General features: G+C 34.2%; 1 protein-coding gene across 10 annotated transcripts in view; it reads left to right on the forward strand.

The window, feature by feature from the left end:
* Positions 1-23,889, forward strand: part of COP1 (COP1 E3 ubiquitin ligase) — a 263,125-nt gene that overhangs the window by 43,264 nt on the left and 195,972 nt on the right. For 8 of the 10 annotated variants that reach the window (XM_009240673.4, XM_024232782.3, XM_024232783.2 and 5 more), the window contains exons 5-6: positions 511-630; positions 14,299-14,367. In XM_009240673.4, the coding sequence (XP_009238948.1) occupies positions 511-630; positions 14,299-14,367 (189 nt within the window). The remainder of the gene's footprint in view (positions 1-510; positions 631-14,298; positions 14,368-23,889) is intronic. The other 2 variants (XM_063726404.1, XM_054524869.2) reach the window with 1 other exon arrangement.

The following is a 23,889-nucleotide window of genomic DNA, read 5'->3' on the forward strand; positions in this document are numbered from 1 at the left end:
CCTATAATCCCAACACTTTGGGAGGCCAAGGCGGGAGGATCACTTAAGCCCAAGAATTTGAGACTAGCTTGGGCAACATAGTGAGACTTTGTCTATATTCAAACAAAAACAAAAACAAAACAAACCTTTGAAAGATTCTCAATTTTAAAGGCTTAGTCCCAAATTATCGAGGCAAATGAGCTTAATACCTTACTACATGCAAAATTGAAAATATGGCTAGACAAATAATTAAATTCAGTCATTTTGAAGGTAAATTACAGCTTTAGAATAGTCTCGAATGCACCTTTTATATTGGTTATCTAAATTCATTTAAGGGAGAAGAAAGTGTTTAAGTTATAACTAGAAGACAGTAGGGAGTCACTAGCTAGGAAGGGGGTAGTTTGGAACATTATAGTATATTTTCGATATCTGTGTAATGAGCATATTAGGAAGTAGCAAGTAAACATTTGTTTTAGTCTCTAAAACAGTCTTCTTAGGAAGTTGTTGTGTTTCTTCTTTCTTCATTTTTAGAATGGCCACAGGTGGCAGATATTTCAAGATTGGTTGGGAACTGACCAAGATAACCTTGATTTGGCCAATGTCAATCTTATGTTGGAGTTACTAGTGCAGAAGAAGAAACAACTGGAAGCAGTAAGTGGTAGCTAAACTTAAAAAAAATTTTAAATGATGAACTTTATTGCAATGAAAAAGATGTAGAAAGTTTAAAAATAATAGGATAGCTTCACTAATCCATTCATTTTTACTGAGCTAGAAACAGCTACAAAGTGTCACTTCTGCTAGATTCCCCCTTTTTGTAACTTAAAGAAGAATTTCAATACATTATAACTTATTTGCAATGACCGGTTTTTATTAACAAAAGCTGAGTGTTCAAAATCTTGAGAAAGTAAAGTTTCATTTTCATAGGAAATAGTTTTGTTGGTTATTTGTCTTCTAATGAGTATCTTTCTTGCCATATTGTCACCTCTTCATATGTGAGATTTGGAGGAGAAATAGAGATTATTTTTATCTATATACAATTCTTTCAGCAAGTGTCCATTGGTAGCAGTAGTAGTCTATGGCATAACTAAGAGCACTTAAAGAGATCTGTACTAAATATACCTTATTTAATGTAATGTAAAATTCCATTTATTTTACGTAAATGTTAAAGACGTAAAATATGAAATTGCAAGTATTGGGAATTGAGTGTGATATATTATAAGCAACACACACCTTAGCATAAGCAAATACTACCCTGAGGTTAAACATAACAGGAGTATTTATTGAGATAGTAAGTGAGTGAGTAACACATACACACAAAAAAGAATAGTTGAACCACCAAACTTGGAGAAGATCAGAACCATGGCTTCTCTGGAAGACTACCAGTACATGAGATTAGGGATTTGAATGTTGTTGAGAGTCTTTCTTTTGTGCCCCTTGTGCCTGTTTGATTGGGACAGCTCTGATTTTCTTTTCTCATAGACTTTTTTATCACATGGTGGATAATAATGTCATTTGCACTTTTGGCTTATATGTATGTTTTTTGATAAAAGAAAAAAAAGAGCTTTTGTTTCCAACTGCAGTTTAAAAATTTCTGTGGCTAGATTATGATTAACTTAGCTTGGATCTGGATCCCACTGACTGTGGTGGGGATCTTCTAGTAGGAGAAAGGTGTGTCAGGTTGAGCCAGCCAAAATGAGTTGTCTCCCATGTTGTATCTGTTTGGGAGGTGGGGTTCATGGGAATTTCTCTTACAGTTTTAACCATAGTTTTCTATTAGCATCTACTGTGTGCCAGGGGTTGTGTTCAGGGCTGTGGACGAGCTAGAGTTCTGCTGTATGTGTGTGTTTGTGAACTAAATCAGTAAAGCAGGTATTTTCACATGGTGATAAGTAATATAAAAGACTTTTTTTTTTTTTTAAGGGACAAAGTCTCCCTCTGTCACCCACCCAGTCTGGAGTGCAGTGGTACAGTCATAGCTCACTGCATCCTCTACCCCTGGGCTCAGGTGATTCTCCTGCCTCAGCCTCTCACTCACACCACTAATTTTTTTAATTTTTAAATCACCCAACTAGTTTATTTTTATTTTTATTTTTTGTAGATACAAGTCTCACTATATTGGCCTACAGTAGTCTCAAACTCTTGGCTTCAAGCAATCCTCCCACCTCAGCCTCCCAGGGTGCTGGGATTATAGGCGTAAGCCACTGCACCCGGCCCTAAAATGACTTTTTATGAGAGATTGAACATATGCAGTTACCTTGCTCCCTTTTGAAATGATGAAAATGACAGTAAATTAGGGATTTTAAAGAGGCAAAAATAAAATGAGAGAAGATACATTTTCAGGAATATTTTCTAAGCTATGAAACAGATGGACAAAAGGTAACAGATTAGTAGATCTGAGGAAACTGAATGCTACACCAGCAATAGGGAGAAAGCTAAGAACTGACCCTGTTTATATTGTGGAGCAGAGGCCCTGGGATTGGGACCATCAGGTATCTGACAGAGTAAAGGCTGAAAACAGAATGAGTGGTTGAGAATCTGTTTAAGAAGCAGTTGGAATCCCTGATTTCTTCATATAACTAAGCTAATGATTCTTCCTTTTCTACTTTAGGAGAAAACTATAATTTTTAATCCCTCCACCCCCAACGGAGGTGGTAAGAAAGAAGCTTTCTGGACTACTTCATAACAGGCACACTTAAAGATGTATGTGGGTGTTCCTCTTTCTCCACAGCCTCGTCAGCATCTATTATTTCTTGGCTTTTTAATAATTGCCATTCTGACTGATGTGAGATGGTATCTCATTGTGGTTTTGATTTGCATTTATCTAATGATCAGTGGTGTTGAGCTTTTTTTTCATATTTTTTTGGCCACATAAATGTCTTCTTTTGAGAAGTGTCTGTTCATATCCTTTGCCCACTTTTTGATGGGGTTGTTTATTTTTTTTCCTGTAAATTTGTTTTAAGTTCCTTGTAGATTCTGGATATTAGACCTTTGTCAGATGGGTAGATTGCAAAAATTTTTCCCCATTCTGTAGGTTGCCTGTTCACTGTGATGAGTTTCTTTTTCTGTGCGGAAGCTCTTTAGTTTAATTAGATCCCATATGCCAATTTTGGCTTTGTTGCCATTGCTTTTGATGTTTTAGTCATGAAGTCTTTGCCCATTCCTATGTCCTGAATGGTATTGCCTAGGTAACAAACCTACACATTCTGCACTTGTGTCCCAGAACTTAAGGTAAAAAAAAAAAAAAAAAAAAAAAGATGTGTGTGGGCTACCATACCAAAAGCAGGTAATTACATAGTGAAAGTGAGAACTGGTAACCTTCTTCCTACCTTCTGATATGGCAGCATTAGTCTTTGTTTCCTTTTTGGCTTCGAATTGAAGAAACACAGTTGTCTTATTAGATTACAGATTCTTTCCTATTATTTTCTGAAGAGACAGCCACCTCAGAAGCAAAGTTCCTGTCAGATTTTTTTACATTATTGCTTTCTGTTTTACTTTTCATTATTATTTAACCTGAATCTTTCCAGCATACAGAAAAGTACAGAAAATAATATGGGGCTCTGAAATACTCCTTCCTAGTTTTAATAAATGTGAAGATTTTGGCGTATGTCTTAGATCTGACTTAAGAATTAATTATTTTCATGCTTAAACCCCTCTCATCTCATTCCCTTCTCCCAGTGTGACCACCATATGAAGTTGGCAAGAATCCTTCTCAAGCATGTGTATGCGTTTCTTATGTATGTTAGTATCTACAACCATATAAAGTGTTGTTTGTATAAATTAGAGATTTATATAAAGGGTTTCATTCTGTAATTATCCTTTTGAAATATACCTATTTGTTTACTTTTTGACATTCATATTGATAAATGTAGATTTGGTTTATTTTAACTTCTTATAGTAGTCTGTTTCAGAAATATATCTATTATTCTATTGATGGGCATTTAGGTTCCTCTCAATTCTTAGTTGTGTCAGCACTACATTTAGTATACCTTTCTCCTTGTGCTCGCATTAGGGTATGTGTGCACATTTTAATCTTATTAAATATTTGATATTGACAGATTGCTCTTCTGTGGGTTTGTGCCATATAAACACTTGGTATTTTCTGTTTTTTGGTTACTGCCAGTCTGATAAGTATCAAATGCTGTTTGTGTGTGTGTATGTGTGTTTTAAAAATACATTTCTGTAATAACTAGTACAGTTGAGAATTTCTTCATTTGGCCACCCTTGTTTTCTATTTGATGAATTACCTATTCATATTCTGTGTCCATTTTCCTGATGGATCATTTGTCTTTTACTGATTTGTGTATGTGTGTGTGTGTGCGCGTGTATTTTGTATATTACTACTTTGCCAAGTATATATTTTGGTAATTGAATTCTAGTCGAATTGCATTATAGTTGGAGAACATAATTTACATGATTTTAGGTGATTCCATTTTAGATGCTTTGTTGGTTCATCACGTATAATTTTTTGTCTTTTTAGTGGTTGCTTTAGAGTTTTTAATACTATTGCTACCACATTCTACATTAAATTAATATTATACTACTTCATCTGTATCACAAGAACCTTAGGCCAGGCACAGTGGCTTACGCCTGTAAGCCTAGCACTTTGGGAGGCCGAGGTGGGCGGATTGCCTGAGCTCAGGAGTTCGAGACCAGCCTGGGCAACATGGTGAAACCCTGTCTCTACTAAAAATACAAAAAATTAGCTGGGTATGGTGGTGTGCGCCTGTAGTCCCAGCTACTTGGGAGGCTGAGGCAGGAGGATTGCCTAAACCCAGGAGGCAGAGGTTGCAGTGAGCCGAGATTGTGCCACTGCACTCCAGCCTGGGAGACAGAGCAAGACTCTGTCTCCACAAAAAAAAAAAAAAAAAAAAGAACCTTAAAAACAGTATACTTTCATTTTCTCTCTCTTGGCCATTGTAGTATTTTATGTCATATATTTTACTTCTAAATGTGTTATATATTCCACAATACGTTGTTATTAATTGTGGTTAAATTATGGAGATTTCTAACAAGTCTTATATTACCCATTTATTTACCATTTCTGGTGTACTTTATTCTTTTGTGTAGATCGGTTTCTATCTGTTATTTTCCTTTAGCCTCAAGGACATCATTTACCATTTCTTTAGTGCAGGACTGTGGGAGGCGAATTATTTCTTTTATATGTCTGACAAAGTCTTTATTTTACTTTTGTGTTTGAAAGGTACTCCATATAAGTATAAAATTCCGGATTGGCTTTTAAAGAAATGTTGCTCCACTGTCTCCTAGCATTGTTTCAGATGAAAAGTCTGCTGTCATTCTTACCTTTTGTCTTCTTAATGAAATATATTTCTCCCAGTTTAAGATATTCTTTTTATGGGTGTAAGTGTTTTGATTATGATGTGCCCTGCAATAGGGTTTTTTTTTCCCCTTTGTGTTTTTTGTTATTGGTTTCTTTGAATTTTTTAGATCTGTAGATTTATAGTTTGCCTCAGATTTAGAAAATTTTCGGCCATTATTTCTTCAAATATTTTTATGTCCCCTCTTCCACTTTGGGAATTCCAGTTACGTATCTCTTAGGCTAGTTGAAGTTGTTCTTTAGGTCATTGATGAATAGTTTTGTTCATTTTATTTGATCTTTTTCATCTTTCTGGTTCATTTTGGATAGTTTCTATTGCTGTCTTCAATTTTTCTCCATATAGATTGACTTTTTCCCTTATTGTAGGATATATTTTTCTGCTTCTTTGCATGCTTGTTTCTTAATTAGATGCCAGAAATTATAAATTTCACCTTGTTCAGTGCTGAATATTTTTGTAATCCTTTATATATTCCTGAACTTTGTCCTGACATGTAGTTAAGTTACTTGGAAACAGTTTGAAACTCTTGAAGCTTGGTTTTAAGGTATGATAGGGAGGACCAGAGCAGTTTTTTGTCTCTGCTAGTTTTGCCTCACTACTGAGACAACCTTTTTGAGTACCTGATGCATGTATATTTCTTGGTTTTTCTACTCTGGCTGCTGGGAACATGTAATATTTCTGGCCCTTTGTCTGGAAAGCATTGTTTCATATAGTTGGACAGGTGTTTTGTTGTTTAAGGCAGGAATGTAAATCTAGTCCCCTTTACTCCATTTTGGCCAGAAGGGGAAGCTCAATTTGCATGTGTTTAGTCCTTTGAAATCGATTGTGATTTTCATTGTAGCTCAGCATAATCTGTTTTGTAAATACTCCACTTGCATTTGAAAACAGTGTTTTTATTCATTGCAGTTCTTTATAAATATGATTATGTAGAGTTGGTTAATATTATTATTATTGTTGTTATTATTATTTTTTTGAGGTGGAGTGTCTCTTTGTCACCCAGGCTGCAGTGCAGTGGCATGATCTCTGCTGCAACCTCTGCCTCGCAGGTTCAAGAGATTCTCCTGCCTCAGCCTCCCAAGTAGCTGGGATTACTGGCACGCACCACCCTCCTTGGCTAATTTTTATATTTTTGGTAGAGATGGCATCTCACCATGTTGACCAGGCTGGTCTCGAACTCCTGGCCTTGGGTGATCTGCCTGCCTTGGCCTCCAAAAGTGCTGAAATTACTGGTGTGAGCCACCAGACCCAACCAGTTAATATTATTAAATTTGTTTTTCCTCCTTGCTGTCAGTTGCTGACGAGTGTGTTACAGTTATTATTTTAATTGTGTATTTTTGTTTTCTTTTTTGGTAATTTTTGCTTCATGTATTTTGAAGCCCTGTTATTAGGTGCAGTTCATACGTGTTTAGAATTTTTATATCTTCTGGATGAATCATCTCCTTTATTATTATTATGAAATGGATATGTTTATTGTTGGAAATATTTATTGTTTTGAAGTCTACTTTGTCCGATACTGATAGAGCCACAGCATCTTACTTATAGTTAATGTTTCCATAGTATAGTCTTCTTCATGCTTGTACTTTAGTTCTGTCATTGTCCTTATAAAGTGTGTGTCTTTAACAGTAGGTAGGTATTTTTTTCTGTTCTTTTTAAAAACACAGTCTAGTAAGTGCATTGAATTGAAGTGCTCAAGTCCATTTAAATTTTATTTAATATAATTATTGGTATGGTTTGGTTTGAGTCTACACCATGGTATTTGTTTTCCATTTCTCCCTCCTGTTCCTTATCACCTCTTCCTCCTTTCTTGCCTTCGTTAGACATCATTGGGTTTTCAGTATCTCATTTTATCTTCTCTATTTTTCATGTACTTCTTTTTATTGTAATTTTAGTGTTTTCTCTAAATATGACAAAAGGCCTTTTCTCCCACACAGTTTATAGTATGCTACTTCAAGGACAATACGTTTGCAGGCAATCTTGAATATATGGTATACCACATAACTCACTTTACTAAACTTCCGCTTTTTTTGGTTCAAACCATGTTATAAGTCTCACCAAACTTTTTTTTTTCTTTTTTTAAACATTGTTATTTTGGCTTTTGAAGATAGGATACCAAAATAAATAAATAAAAAGAACAAAAACCCACCAGACCGTTTTTTTATTTACCCAAATATTTACCTTTTCAGATGCTCTTCATTTTTTCATGCATCTATCTGGCTGATTTCCCTTTTACTTGTATAACTTTTTTACTATTTCTTTTAAAGCAGATTGTTTTGCTCTATATAGAAGCTTTGGGTTTTCTTTTTAAAACACTTTAAAGATATTTTCACTATTCTTTTGTTTCTGATGAAATCAGTAGTCGTTTTTACCGTCCTTCTCCTAAAGCTAGTATATCGTTTTTTTCTCTGCTTTTAAGATTTTCTTTTTGACATTGGTTTTCAGCAATTTGACTGTTATTCCTACATTTTATTATTTTTGTATTTATTCTTCTTGAGTTTCATGGAACAAGAGGATCTGTCCTTTATTTTATTTTGTTTTTTGGCAGCGAACAAATTCAGTGCCTAGGATTTAATTTTTGAACATGGTGAGCCATTACTTGTTCAGCCCTTTGCTCTCCTTCCTTTCTCTGTAGGTTTCTAGTCATATGTTGTTATAATGTTTCATATTATCTTACAGACTTCTGATGCTCTGTTCTTATTTTCCTTTTTTTCCGTGAATTTAAATAATTTGTATTGAGCTGCCTTTGAGTTTGTTATTCCTTTCCTCTGCTATGTCTGCTTTGCTCTTAATTTCATCGATTTTTAAATTTATATTTATTTATTTATAAAATTATTTATTTATTTTAGTTTTTAGGAGCAAGGATGAGAGACTGACCTCTTTGGTTTTATTCAGGAATTTAGCTTAATTGGGGCTTCATCGCTGCTTCAGTTAGTTTCAGTCATTGGCTTTAAAGAAGAGTACGCATTTTTTGATTTATCCCTTTTTTTGTTACTGTGGAAGTAACCTTTTACATTTTAGTCTGAAGAGGATTAAACACCAATTTTTTTTAACTGAAATGATTTGTATTGTGAAAATGTTGTCTGTGATGCCAGTGCTTCCAAATTTAAGTCACTCATTTTATGAACTGTTGTCACTTTTTGTAAATATTCCTCTTATGCTTTTAAGCATGTGTATTCTGAAATTGTTTCAAGGATTTATGTTCTTTATGTCTAATAATCTTTCTATTTAAAATTTTCTATTAAAATTATTTTAAAATAAAAACCCAGCTAATGCAGAAGAAAGTATATTAATTTACTAATATGATTATGGATTTTTCAATTTTCCTTCTAATACTGTCATCGTCTAGTTTCATATCCTTTCAGTCTTTTTGTATTTAACTTTTAAGTTCAGGAGTACATGTGCAGGTTTGTTATATATAGGTAAACTTGTGTCATGGGGGTTCATTGTACAGATTATTTTATTACCCAGCTATTAAGCCTAGTATCCATTAGTTATTTTTCCTGATCCTTTTCCTCTTCCCACCCTTTACCCTCTGATAGGCCCCAGTGCGTATTGTTCCCCTCTATGTGTCCATGTGTCCTCATCGTTTAGTTCTCACTTGTAAGTGAGAACATGTGGTATTTGGTTTTTGTCCTGTGTTAGTTTGCTAAGGATAATGGTTTCTAGCTTCATTTATGTTCCTGCAGAGGACGTGATCTCCTTTTTTATGGCTGCATAGCATTCTATCATGTATATGCACCATATTTTCTTTATCTAATCTACCATTAATGGGCATTTAGATTGATTCCATGTCTTTGCTATTGTAAATAGTGCTGCAGTGAACATACATGTGCATGTGTCTTTATAATACAAGGATTTATATTCCTTTGTGTATCCTGGTCACATACACCCTTTCAAGACTGAGCCAGGAAGAAATTGAATCCCTGAACAGACCAATAAAGAGCTCCAAAATTAAATCAGTAATAAGTATACCAGATATACAAAAAAAAGCTGGTACCATTCCTACTGAAACTATTCCAAAAAATTGAGGAAGAGGCACTCCTCCCTAAGTATTCTATGAGGCCAGCATCATCTTGATACCAAAACCTGGCAGAGACACAGCAAAAAAAGGAAACTTAAGACCCGTATTATTGATTCACATCCATGCAAAAATCCTCAACAGAATACTGGCAAATGGAATCCAGCAGTACACCAAAAAGCTTATCCACCATGATAAAGTAGGCTTTATCTTTGGGATGCAAGACTGGTTCAACATATGCAAATCAATAAATGTGATTTATCACATGAATGGAACTACAAAAGACAGAAACAACATGATTATCTCAATAGATGCAGAAAAGACTTTCAACAAAATTTAACCCCCCTTCATATTAAAAACTCTCAAAAAACTAGGTATTGAAGGAACATATCACAAAATAATAAGGGCCGTCTATGACAAACCCACAGCTAACATCATTAAATGGGCAAGGCTGGAAGCATTGCCGTTGAAAACCAACACAAGACAAGGATGCCCTCTTTCTCTGCTCCTGTTTATTCAACATAGTAATGGAAGTCCTGGCTGGAGCAGTCAAGCGTAGAAAGAAAGAAAGGGGATCCAAATAGGAAGAGAGTAAGTCAAACTATCTGTTTGCAGATCACATGGTTCTATATCTAGAAAATCCCATGGTCTCAGCCGAAAAGCTTCTTAAGCTGATAAACAAGTTCAGCAAAGTCTCAGAATACAAAATCAATGTACAGAAATCACTAGTATTCATTTCTGTCAGTACAAAGACTTGGGAACTACCTGACTTATAAAAGGATTTGTTATCTAGTCTTTAGAGTCATCCACTTTTCCAAACTGCAGTATTTTTTGTTGCCTTATTTTGTTATTCCAGAGAATTTTATACCCCAGGGGCATGTATCAATGTAAACTTCTGGGTAGGTAAAAGATAAGTGACAAGCCTGCCTGCTTTGCTGCCATCCCTTCCTTACAACCCTCTGTACAAAGTGAGAATAGAAAATTTGATGAAAGAGGCTAGAATTGAGAACTGGAGTGATGTCCTGTGAGCAGACATGTTTAGAAGAAGAAAAGGTAGATGGTGGAGAATTAGGGAATCAACTTCCTAAAACCCTCTGTGTCCACACACGCTTTGGAAGATCTTCATGCATTCTCAGATATATCTGTACCCTTATTTGAAGTCTGTTGTCTACACAAGCAGAAGTGAATATCCTTTAGAAGTTTTCTGTTGACAGTAGATTTAAGGAAAATACCGTAGTGTTCAAGAGAAAAATTATTACCTAAATAGTAATATCCTGTCTAAAGTATGGGATGATGACTCCTGTTTGTGAAATGTTACCTGCACATTTTATAGATAGGGAATCTGAACCCAAGTAGGGGAAACACACATAAAGTTATCTAGGGTTTTTTTGGTTAGGATTTTAAGCTGGGCATGGTGGCTCATGCCGTAATTACGGCACTTTAGGACGCCAGGAAGGCAGATCACTTAGGAGTTCGAGACCAGCCTGGCCAACATGGTGAAACCCAGTTTCTACTAAAAATACAAAAATTAGCTGGACATGGTGGTGCAAATGTGTAATCCCAGCTACTTGGGAGGCCGAGGCAGGAGAATTGCTTCACCTTGGGGGGCAGAGGCTGCAGTAGCTGAGATCGTGCTACCGTACTCCAGCCTGGGAAACAGAGTGAGGCTCTGTCTCAAGAAAAAAAAAAATCTAAGTGATAAATACTTCTAATTTACAATGTCATAACATTATTAACAAGATTTATAGCAAATAGCAACAGTCCCTAGTTCCATTACTCCCAGTCCCTTATATCAACTTTCCAGAAGGAATCTTTTCAATTTTTGTTTTTATTTATTGCGTACACTCTCTATTATGTATAATTTTTTTTTTTTAGGAGAGAGAGGGTCTTGCTTTTTCACCCAGACTGGACTGCAATGGTGCGATCACTGCTCACTGCAGCCTTGAGCTTCCCAAGTAGCTGGGACCATAGGCACATGCCACTACGCCTGACTAGTTTTTGAATTTTTTTGTAGAGATGGGGTGTCGCCATGTTGCCCAGGCTGGTCTTGAACTCCTGAGCTCGTGCAATCTGCCTGCCTTGGCTTCCCGCAGTGCTAGGATTTTGCAGCCAGCAATTCTATATTTCTAAATAACTTGCCTATGCCATTCTGCTTGGAAAGTCTTATGCAAAAAAAAAAGGGCTTGCCCTCAAAATGGCATTTGTTCTACTCTTGAGACAACTATTGTAGAGTGAACTGTACTTGGGAAGATGAACTCATGCTAACTAAACCTGTAAGGACCAAATTACTCATTTATAGTGAAATATTTAAAAATCAGTTACATTAGTTATTTACATAGTTATGACCAGTGCATTTTCTCCTAGTTGGAAAGACATCTAACTTGCCATATAACCAAAGGATACTAAAGCATGGAATTGGAATAAGAAGAGTTTAATAGGCAATTCACATATTTAATTATATTAGGCTCTGATCAGGCAGTTGCTTCCATTCCCATAATAAGGATAATGTTTTCTTTTAGAATACAACAAAATTTAGTTGCAGAGAAGGATAGGAAAATAAAGAAGACCAATGTTCTATAAAAACTTGAAGCATATTTCATGTCACATAGCAGATACACTCCCTCTTGAGACGCTTAACTGAACCAGATGGGACAAGTGTAACAAAAACTTGCTGTATTGTAAAGAGTACTGAGAGTAGAGAGTAAAATTCTAAATATGTCTGTCTGTTTTTCTTTCTTTCTTTCTCCTTTCTTTCTTTCTTTTCCTTCCTTCCTTCCTTCCTTCTTTCCTTTTTCTTTCTCTCTCTCTCTCTTTCTTTCTAAATACATTTCTCTTTATTCTTTTTCTTACATGCTTCCTTATCCGAAAATGAGAGAATTGGGCTAAATGATCATTACATGTTTTTTGGAAGTTTTGATGATTGTAAGAGATGTTTAGAGAATTGACTTCTTGGACTTTTATTTTTAATAGTGAGATTACTTTCATGTTAAAAATTCTGCACCTGTTCTAATAGAACATTATATGGCTAGACATTTTGGTATAATTGGTTATACTCTTTCCATTTTTTAAAGCATTCTCTTTTCTTCCACTATCTCTTTTTTATAATTTTCTTTCATATTTATATGTGAAATTATAGTTTCATATTTGCCATTCATCTCCTTTGTTGAAATTCTTCCTTTAAAAAGATTAAACTGCAGAAGAAGGTGTCATGTGAATTCCTGGTGTATGTAGTTGGCCCCACTTACCTTTTACACTGACATTTTGGGGACTTTCCCCTTCTTTCTACAAATCAATTGCATTCTTGTCGTATTTACATATTCTAGTTAATAGATTGAAATGAGGTGTTCAGATTTATAATTTTGAAGATAGTTTGTATTATTCCTTTGTAAATGAACTGTCACTTTACTAACTTGGAGTTACTTTTTGTATAAAGTTGTTACTTTTTAAATAAACATGTGGTCTTCATCCTCTAGACAAATAACCGTAGATAGTAAGAGATAACCAGTGTAGAGAAGTCCCACAAACAATGTGGAAGACTTGGATGCTTTGTCATCATTGTTGAGACAGAGCCCATGTGAGTTTGTTCTGTGTGACAGATTAACTCACTTGGGAAGAATGGGTCTAAGGTCCAGTCAAAGTCAGTTTGTCATGCAAGAAAAAATTTCAATCTTCATGATTCTATGTTTTGGAAATTTATTCAGTTGTAAAACATATTAATTCAGTTATATTATTTTAATTGGACTATCCTATTGTGATTGTCAGTTCATATTTATCTCTCCTTATTTGCCTTGACAATTACATTGATCTGTTTTGCCTCTTATTTTTTAAAATCCAAAGATCTGCAAGAGGCATAGACTCTGGAAGTGGGTGTGAAGTGGTCATGCTTATTTGTAGTACGTGTTATATCTTAGTGATTCTTCAGATTTTAATTGGCTTCTTCTTATCATCTGGGCACTTGTTTAACAAAGATTCCTGGAACCTTTTCTAGAGCAACAGGATCAGAATTTTAAAAATCTGACCCAGTGTCTGTTTTAACAAATGCCCCAGGTAATTCTGTTGCATAGCCAGGCAAATGAAAGTTTTATTAATCTCTTTTTCCATATATTTTTGTTTGTTTTGGAATTGCTCCACTGGACTTTTTTATTCTCCCTTTCAGGTATATAAGAAAAAATTAGAATGATGTTTGTTCATAAGCTATCTCTTATTATTTTATTTTTAGCTTTTGATATTATTTTATATATTTTTATCAGATTAACCTGGAATTCCTGGTTCTTGTGAATTTTAACAGTAAATGATATATACTTGTGTTTTTATGTTTTGCTACTCAGAAAATGTCAAGACTTATTATACTTTCATTTATCTGTTCTATCTTTGTTTCAATTACCAATTTGAGTTACTCCCTACCCGCAAGCTGTCCACTTGATTATATTAAATTGTTTTGTTTTCAGATGTTTGATTTTGCCTGAAATCTTCCATAGAAATATATTCTCACATCTGTGAATAAGTAGGTAATAACTAGAAATAGTAAATTTGACTTGTGAAAGTTGTAGGTTTATCTCTCTTTATTACGCTTACCTCTGCAAATGAACTTCTCATGGAGAAAGTGATTTTAGTGTCTATAAGCTATGTTACTTCCACTGTAAATTTTGTTTTGATGTTTTCTTACTTTAGTTGGAGAAGAGAAGGCTAGGAGTCAGGTAACAGAATTGCTATTATCCATGAAAAGATTTTTCAGCATGTTAGATAAGGGATGTAATTTAGAACACTTGTTTCTTAGTTTTGGTTAGTTTTGTAGAAAATTGATTCTTTTAAAAATGCCAATTAGCAAATGGGAAAACTGATTAAATGGAAGTAATAGACGAGCTTAAATGGGTGCATAAATTTGCTTCATACTGTTTATGCTATGGTGTTAAAGAAAACTTTCAACTCAGTTATATTTTTTAAAAGAAAAATTATAATTTTCTATTGTAGGAATCACATGCAGCCCAACTACAGATTCTTATGGAATTCCTCAAGGTTGCAAGAAGAAATAAGAGAGAGGTATATTATTTTGTGTGTTTTACATAATGTTTTATTTACTATTGTTAACTGTTCCCATTTTGTAAAAGCATTTCAGGCTAAAAAAATTTCTTTAAATATTTTTAAAAGCATTTGAATTTTTAGGAGATTTCCTTAAGCTTTGTTATTTTAACTTCTTTTCTCTTTACAACTTGATGCTTAAAAAATCATTTTGTGGAGATGTGCTGAAAAGTTATCAGTAAGACTGACTGCAATAACTTACCTAAAAGCTATAAAGAATTGAAAATAGATTTATTAAATAACAGCTTACCATTCACCATGAAGAGAAAACTTAGGAAAATTTAGATAATAAAGCCTTAGGTAGGATATACTTTTTTTCTTATGGTAAAAACATATGTAGGCAAAAATAAGTAAAAACATAGCTACCTATTTAGAACTTGAGAGGTCTAACTCATGGAGGATAGTTAAAAGGCAATTTTGTATGAACGGTTTTATAGCGAGCATGTTCTAATTTAACATTTATAAAATTTCTCAGTCATTTCATGGGAAAATTAAATAGTGAAAATCCTGTGCTCTGGATAGCATGCTAAAATAACTTTGAAAACTTTTTTTTTTTTTTTTTTTTAATTTCTAACTGGCTGGAACCTGGTATATTTATGTTAAGAATTGTCTAATTAGGATACTTTTTACCCATTTAAAAATGTATAAATTTTTATGTGCTGTGTTCTGGGCTATCTGTATTCTTTTTGACAATAAATAGATAAGAGATGTTTTACTGGATGATGAAGTGTTGAATAGCTAAATATTTTTTATATGGTTTGTGACTATATTGTTCTTTTTCTCAGCTGTTGCTAATTTAGTTGTGATTTTTTAATATTCCTACTAACAAACATCTGTTATGAATTTAAGATTTACTTGTGTCTCTTAGGTTTTTTTTTTTGTGGTAGGAAAGAAGATGATGTCCGGTCATTCATTTGTTTAAATGTCTGGTGGTGCAATATAAATGGCAATGTGCATGAAAGTTGCCTGATGTGGAGCTTGTGGTGAGGCGAGATCGCGCCACTGCACTCCAGCCTGGGCAACAGAGCGAGAATCCGTCCCAAAAAAAAGAAAGTTCCCTGATGATCTTGCTAAAATGCATGTTCAGATTAAGGGAGGCTCTGTTGGAGCCTGGCAGTCTGCATTTCTGGAGAGATAATGGAGAATTCCTTTCCAACATCAATTCTTCCGTGTGATCTTCATTTGGCCTTTCTCTGATGTGGTGGCCCATGGCCTCCCACAACACCGTCTGTGATATTGACTTTGATTTTATAGCTTTGGCATAGTGTTTTTATATTTCTGTTATTAAACTTCTGGATGAATCATGCCATAGAACTTTTTCGCTTGATTTTGGTTTGAATCTAATGTAATGTTTGTGATTAATTTTTTTTTTCTTTTCTCTTGGACCATATTTTCTTGTAGTAGGTGGGTTAACCAAGAAACATACTAGTTCCAAATATTTCTGGATATTTGTGCCTCCAGTGTACAGTGATTGTAATGTCATTAATACATTTTGGTTTTCTTGATTTTGATATATCTGTGATTGAGTGAGTATTTTAGTTTTAATTACACAAGAAATTCTGAGAAGCTAGGTAACAAATTGTAAACATTTATCTATTACTTTGATTAAATTTCTTGAATTTCATAATAATTGGAATTGGGTACTATAGTGATTTGTAATTATAATAAGCTTTAGTCTAGAAAATATGTTTTAGTGCAGACAGATTGAAGTGAGTGGTTATATTTTCTTCTTGCATGTAAGTCTATTTGTGTGTTTAATCTTCAAAATGAATATAATTGTTGCAGGTCTTAGTACCTGTAATATAGTTTATATACTTGAACTTATTTAAGTAAAATACAGATTTACCAGGAGGCAAATTGCTACTTTTGACATTCAAACTTTGAAAATTAACTTCGTGATTTCATTTGTAACTTTTAATTGGAGTTCTGATGAGTGTAGGTTTAGACATTGATATATACCAATCAGAGAAGTTAAATATGCTTTTTGGATTTAATGTTAAGATTCATTTAACTCATTTGGATAATGAGTACTCCACTGTCACAACTGGCTAGTAATTTAGGGCCATTTAATTTTCAATTTTATTTTTTCCTACTGATTCTCCTTAGAATATTAAGAGAATGGAAAGTGCAAGGCACATAATAGGCATTTGCATTAGTTATCTATTGCTGTGTGACAAATTACTCTCAAATTTGATGTCCTAAAACATGAAAAATTTAATATATTGAGTCTAGAATTTTGATTCACAGTAGCTGAGTGCCTTGGCTCTGGGTTTCTTACCAAGCTGCAATTAAGGTGTTGGCCAAGGGAGCAGTTATCTCAAGGTTTGACTGGGATAGGAACTTTCCAAGCTCACTCATCAGCTTCTGGAAAGAGATACCAATTTTTTTGTCGCAGGGGCTTCTCCACAGGATAGCTCACTACGTGGCAGCCGGCTACCTCTCAAAAGGAACAAGTAAGAAAGCAAGAGAGGATATTGAAGACAGAAGTCACATGCTCTTTGTAACTTCATCTTGGAAATTATATCCTAAAACTTCTGCTGCTTTCTGTTTGTTAGAAGCACATCATTGGTTCATTCCACACTCAGAATTGCACAAGGGTGTGAATACTAAGAGGCGGGGATCTTTGGAGGCCATCTTAGAACTTGCCTATTAACAGCATTTGTTAGTTATATATATTTAAATGAACATGTTAGTCTTCCTTCATGGTCAGATTAAACGAAAGGGTGTTGGGTTCCATGTAAAAGCCAGTCTTCTCTGTGCAAATTTGTACCAGCATTTGAATGATTTCCTTCTGTTTCATTTGATTTAATTTTAAAATGTACTTTTGGAAATTTTTGATACCTATTAAATTTACTGTAATATAATCGTTTTGATGAGTCTTGGTTTCCTTTTGGTTTTACTTGGAATTTTAGTGAATTGAATTTTAAATGATTTTTATATGAAAAACAAAAAAAAGTATATAAACCAAATTTATAGTTTAAAGAATTACAGTAGAGTGACCATTTGTATAACCACCATTGTAAGCACAATGCAATACTGCTAGAACGGCTGAAGCACCCTGACTACCCTTTTTGGATTGCAGTCATCTTCCTTGCCCATTAGGTAACCAATATTCTGATATTTATGGCAGTCACTTTCTTGCCTTTCTTTAATGTTTTGCTGCCTGAGTATCCATAGGTCTGTCTGTTTTTGAGCGTTATATAAGTGTGCTTGTGCAGTATGTAATCTTTTATTCCTATCTTCTTCAGCTACATGTTAAGATTCATCCACATGATTATGTATGACTGTAGTTGGTTGATTTTTGTTGTTGTATAGTATTCCATTAAGTGAATATGCCCCATTTTTGTTGTTGATTGTCATTTGAGTTGTTTTCAGTTTGGGGCTGTTTACAAAAAATACTACTATGTTATATGTGTATCCAGGTTTATGTTAGTGTACAAATTTATATGGAATGTATTTAGAAGTGGAATTGATGAGTCATAGGATATGTGTATCTTTAAATTTAATAGATAATGCCAAAATATTTTTTCAAAACAAGTTGTATTAGTTATTCTTCCTGCAGGCATTGTATGAGCGTTTCTGTTGCACTGTGTTCTTGCCAGTACATGATACCAGTAGATTTTTTTTCCAGTTTAGCTAATCTTGGGGTATATACTGTTATATGGTTGTAATTTGCATTTTCCTGATGACTTATGAGGTTGAGCACCTAGTACTACATTGATTGGCCATTTGGGTTTTTTCATGTTTGTGTGTGAAGTAATTGTTTAAAACTTTTTACATTTTTGTTTGATTTTTCTTAATGGTTTGATATTTATATATTCTAGATATACATCTTGTCAGATCTGTCTATCACAAATATCTTTCCCTCTAATTGGGTTGCATTCTTTTCATTATCTTAATGGTGTCATTTGATGACCAGAAGTTTCTGATATTAATAGAGTGAAATTTATCTTATCTGTTATAATTAGTGTGTTTTGTGTCACTTAAAGAAGTCTTTTCCACCTGTGGTCATAAAGACATTTTTCTATGCTGTTCTTTATTTGAAGCTTTATTCTTTTATCTTTCATATTTAGATGTATACTCGAAGATTTATTTTTGTGTATAATGTGAGGTATAGAGATATTTTCATATGGATATCTAGCTGCCCAAGCATCCTTTATTAAAAAGTCCATTCTTTCTTCATCACTCTGAAGTTTCACCTTTGTCATATATCATGTGTCCACGTATGTGTGGGTCTGTTTCTAGGTCCTCTTTTCTGCTTCACTGGTCTTTTTGGCAATACCACCTTGTATTAAATACTAGAGCTTTGAATTAAGTTGTTGTTCTTCTTTAAAGTCTGGGATATTCCTGGCTCTCTGCATTTCAGTATAAATGTTAGAATCAGCTAGTACGTTTCCATGGTAAACTTACTGTGCTTTTTATTGGGATTAATTTGACTGGAGACTGTGTATTTACAGTATTCAGTCTTCTAATCCATGAACGTAGTACTTCCCTCTATATTTAGATCTTTAAAATAGCCTTAAAATTTTTATATTTTTCAGGGTAGTCTTATGCATCTTTATTTTAGATTTAGTCATTTTTGATACTATTGTAAATGATGTCTGTGTCTCTAACTTTAGTTTCTTATTATTGCTAGTGTGTAGAAATACAGGTGTGTTTTACATGCAGATTTTTAAAAATATCCAGCAACCTGGTTAAACTCTCATTAATCCTAATTTATTTGTAGATTCTTGTATGTTTTCTATGTACACATCATAATCTGCAAATAATAACAGTTTAGTTTCATTCTTCATGATCCTTATATCTTTTATTTATTTTTCTTGTCTTACTCTGCTGGCTAGGACATCCGGTACAATGATGAATAGAAGTGGTGATAGCGGGGCATCCTAGTCTTGATGCTGATCTCAAAGTGAAAGCATTCAACGGGTCACCATTAGGTATGACGTTTTCTGTAGGTTTTTTGTAGGTACTTTTTATCACTCAAGGTAGTAAATTTCTACCCAGTTTGCTAAGAGAATTTTAAAAAAATTTCTGAGTGGGGTTGAGTAGTCTCCAGAATTTTTGTGCACCTGTAGCAATGATACGATTTTTCCTTTTCATTCTGTTAATGTGAATAATTACATTGGTTTAGCATTGGGGTGTCAGTCAACTTTGCATCTAGAGTGACCAACCATCCTGATTGGCCCAGGGGTGTCTTATATCTTAGTTATATCACTGAAGGTTCTGCATTCTAGGAAACCCCACCAGGACAATTGGTCCCCCTACTTGCACCCCTTACATAAACCAAACTTGGCCATTATGTGTATTCTCTTCTATATGGTTTGGTTTGCTTATATTTTGTTTAGGATTTTTGCATCTATGTTCATGAGTGAGAGTTTTTTTTTCTTACACATATCTTGTCCAGTTTTGCTATAAAGATTATGCTAGCTTTATCAAATGAGTTGGGAAATGTATCCTCTTTTTAAATTTTCTGGAATAATTTGTGTAGTCTAAGAACATCTTTTTTGAATGTTTAAAGATCTTACTGGAGAAGCAGTCTAGACCTGTGATTGTTTGCGGGCAGTTTTAAGTTATTGAATCTGTTACTTGAACAGTTACATTCTTATTAAGGTTTTTGTTTTAGATGTCACTTTTCATTTGTTAAATTTTTTCTAGTCATTGTTTATGTCATCTCAATTTTCAGATTTATTGGCGTTAAGATTGGTCTTAATAGAGTCTTAAGTTTTTAATGTCACCAGGGTTCATTCCTGGCAGTGTTTATTTTGCTTGTTCCTCTCTCTCTCTCTCTCTCTCTCTCTCTTTCTCTCTCTCTCGCTTGTTCCCTTGGATCAGTTCTTGCCAGGAATATATCAATTATATGAATTTTTTCTAATAACCAACTTTTGACTTTGTTTTTCCTCTCTATTTTGTTTGTTTTCTGTTTTATTTATGTTCTTTATTATTTCCATCCTGCTTTCTTTGGTTTTACTTTTTTGTTCCTTCCTAATCTGTTGGCTTGGTTGGATATGCATATTATTATGCAGATTATTTTTTCTAATGTAGGCATTTAGGGCCATAGTTTCTTATTTTTTAATCTGTACCTAATTCTTTTGGCATCATATTTTATTATTGTTCAAAATAATTTCTAATTTTCATTATATTTTTTTCTTAGGCCTGTGGCTTATTTAGAAACAAATGTCTTATTACTTGAACATTGAGATTTTGTTTTTTTTTTTGTTCTGGATTTCTGTTATAATTGCATTGTAATCAGAAAGTTGTATTTTCTTTCTTCGAATATAATATTTGCTGTACCAACTGGTAATTGGTTAAATTTTGAAATATTTGTGCTTGAATGTGTTTTCTGCAGTTGCATGATTCATTGTAAAGTTGTTAAATGTGTGGTGAGAATTTCCTGCATTCATACCAGGTCTTTCTTTCCTTGTTATACCTATTACTGGCTCATTATCTTTTAGGTGAATTTCTTACGGATAGCATATGGTTGGACTATGCTTTGTAAATCTACTCTGCCAGGCTCAGTTTTTTAATTGTGTATTTAGGCTATTTATTTAATATAAATATTATGGCATAAGCCTGTCATTTTATTTTTTGTTTTATATTTCTTTTTTTTTTTTTATCATTGTTGCTTTTCTGTTTTTCTTTCCATGGGTTTTTGAACAGTTTCTTTTCGGAATTCCATTTTGATTTATCTATAATGTTTTAAAGTAAATTTTTTGTATCATTTTTTAGCAGTTGCTCTATTACATCATACATTTGTAACTTATCAGTCTACTGGTATTGACATCTGTTTACATTTGCTCTTAAATAAGCTATCTTATTTTGCCCCCTCACTACTCTATCATTTATTTATTTGGTTTTGTTCTTGCTTTTTCTGTTTTCTTCTCAGCTTAAAACAAAATGTTGGCTGGGCACAGTGGCTCATGCCTATAATTCTAACACATTGGTGAAGGTAGGAGGATCATTTGAGGGCCAGGAGTTCAAGACCAGCCTGGACAATATAGCGAGGCTTTGTCTCTACAAACAATTAAAAAAAAAAATTCGTGGAGCATTGTGGCCTGTGCCTGTAGTCCCTGCTACTTGGGAGGCTGAGGTGAGAGAATCGCTTGAGCCTAGGAGGCAGAGGCTGCAGTGAACTGAGATTGTGCCACTGCACTCCAGCCTGGGTGACAGAATGAGTCCCTGTCTTTAAAAAAAAAAAAAGAAAGAAAAAGTGCTATGAAAGGGTTAAATGAAGTCTTTTAATCAGGTCTGCCATTTCAGGAACTAGATATTAAGTATGTGAGTGTTTGTGGAGTGATAGTATGGGATGACAAGGGTTTTGGCTTGCTGTAGTGTGCACTTCATATGGCTAAATGCTTTGTTTTTGGTAGTAACTCTCTTAGAATTAGTATATATTAAGTTTTGCTGCTGTATGTATGTATGTATTTTTTGGGATGGAGTCTTGCTCTGTTGCCCAGGCTGGAGTGCAGTGGCACTATCTCGGCTCACTGCAACCTGCACCCCCCAGGTTCAAGAGATTCTCCTGCCTCAGCCTCCCAAGTAGCTGGTATTACAGGTGCCTACCACCACGCCTGGCTAATTTTTATATTTTTAGTAGAGACAGGGTGTCACCTTGTTGGCCAGACTGGTCTTGAACTCTGACCTTAGGTGATCCGCCCGCCTCAGCCTCCCAAAGTGTTGGGCTTACAGGCGTGAGCCACCTCACCTAGCCTTGCTCGATTTTTAAAATCAGCTTTTCCCCACTGAAAGTGTAATGGTGTATTCTTTTGTTCAATTTGGAACAATTATATATAATGTATTCGAAATTATATTAAAAATTCAAATAATTAGTTTAGTACTTAAGCATATCTTTATCAAGGCACTAATGAAAGTCAGTTGAGTACCAATAATACCTACCTGCACCAAAGCCATTGTCAATAATGGGAGAGTCTATCTCTTATCTTCGTAAGGGATTCTGAGACTTATTTACTCTTTACCTTTACGTTAAATGTTTCTATAAGTTTTCTTTGGGCTTTGGCATACTATTAAGAGAGTGCTTGCCATTGAGTCCTTAGTCCCATGCCCTCAAATAGCATTGTCTTCGTTCTCCATCTTATATATTTATTATTTTTTTTAAGTGGCACCAAACTCTGTAATGGTGTTAAGATAAATGTGGTCTAGGAGTTTATTATCATTCCTAATTTGTGATTGATTTTCCTTTAGATAATAGCAGTTCAGCTTCTTGAACTTTTCTTCATATATCTTTAAAACATTCTTGGACTTATATTCAGACTTTTCTTCTAGGTTCTTCTTCCTGGGGTTATGATGTTTACAGAGTGAATTTAGCCCATTTCTTCTTTCCACGTCCTCAAAATGGTTGTCCTTCATCATTTTTCTATTTACTAGTATTAAAATGTCTTGCACTGATGCCCGTATAATTTACAGCTCCAAATCCCTTCAAAATTATCATCTTAAAGTGGAAACACCTCAAATATGTGCTCTCTCAACAGTTTTCAGTCTTCCAAACTTTTTTCTTTTTAATATTTCTTGCCTGATACCTTGTCAGACTTTCTTACGGATAGGTTATATCATTTCGTTTTGCATTCTGTCTGTATGTCTGTCAGGACAACACCGTGCCTTCGTTATTTGATTTTTAAGTTGAACTATATGAAATTGCTGTTTTGAAGTAAAAATTGTTTTATTATTGGCAGTTTTATGAGGTTCACCTTATATATAGAAGCCTTCATATATAACAGTAGGTATATGATCTAGTAAAAGCTTTGAGGTATTAGGAGATGGAACATTATTTTCAGAGAAGACATGAGAGTTTAATATTTTGAGATTTCAGGTGACATTGGAAATTTTTCTGGAATTTCAAGTTCAAAAGCAGAATAAAAATTTGATTTCAATTATTATGTATCATACAAGTAATATTGGCTGTCTTTGACTATTGATATTACAGATATTTACTTTCTTTTTAAATATAATTTCAACTTTTCGATTCAGGGAGCACATGTACAGGTTTCTTATGTAGATATATGGTGTGATCCTAAAATTTGGGGTACGATTGACCCCATCACTCAGAAATGTGAGCATAGTACTCAACAGTTAGTTCTTCAACCCTTTCTCCCTTCCCCCACCCCAGTAGTTCCCAGTGTCTGTTGTAACCATCTGTATGAGTACCCAATGTTTAACTCCCACTTATAAGTGAGAACATGTGGTATTTGGTTTTCTCTTACTTCATTAATTCACTTAGGATGATGGCTTCCAGCTCCATCCATGTTGCTGCAAATGACATGATTTGTTCTTTTTTATGGCTGTATAGTATTCCATGGTGTCTGTGTATCACATCTTTATTGAGTCCACCGTTGATGGGCAATGATGGGCATTGATGAATCTTTGCTGTGATGAATAGAGCTATGATGAACATACAAATACACTTGTCTTTGGGGGAGAATGATTTATTTTCTTTTGGATATATACTCAATAATGGAATTACTGGGTCGA

The sequence above is a fragment of the Pongo abelii genome, chromosome 1, assembly GCF_028885655.2.
Source record: "Pongo abelii isolate AG06213 chromosome 1, NHGRI_mPonAbe1-v2.0_pri, whole genome shotgun sequence".
In the NCBI taxonomy this organism is placed as follows: domain Eukaryota; kingdom Metazoa; phylum Chordata; class Mammalia; order Primates; family Hominidae; genus Pongo; species Pongo abelii.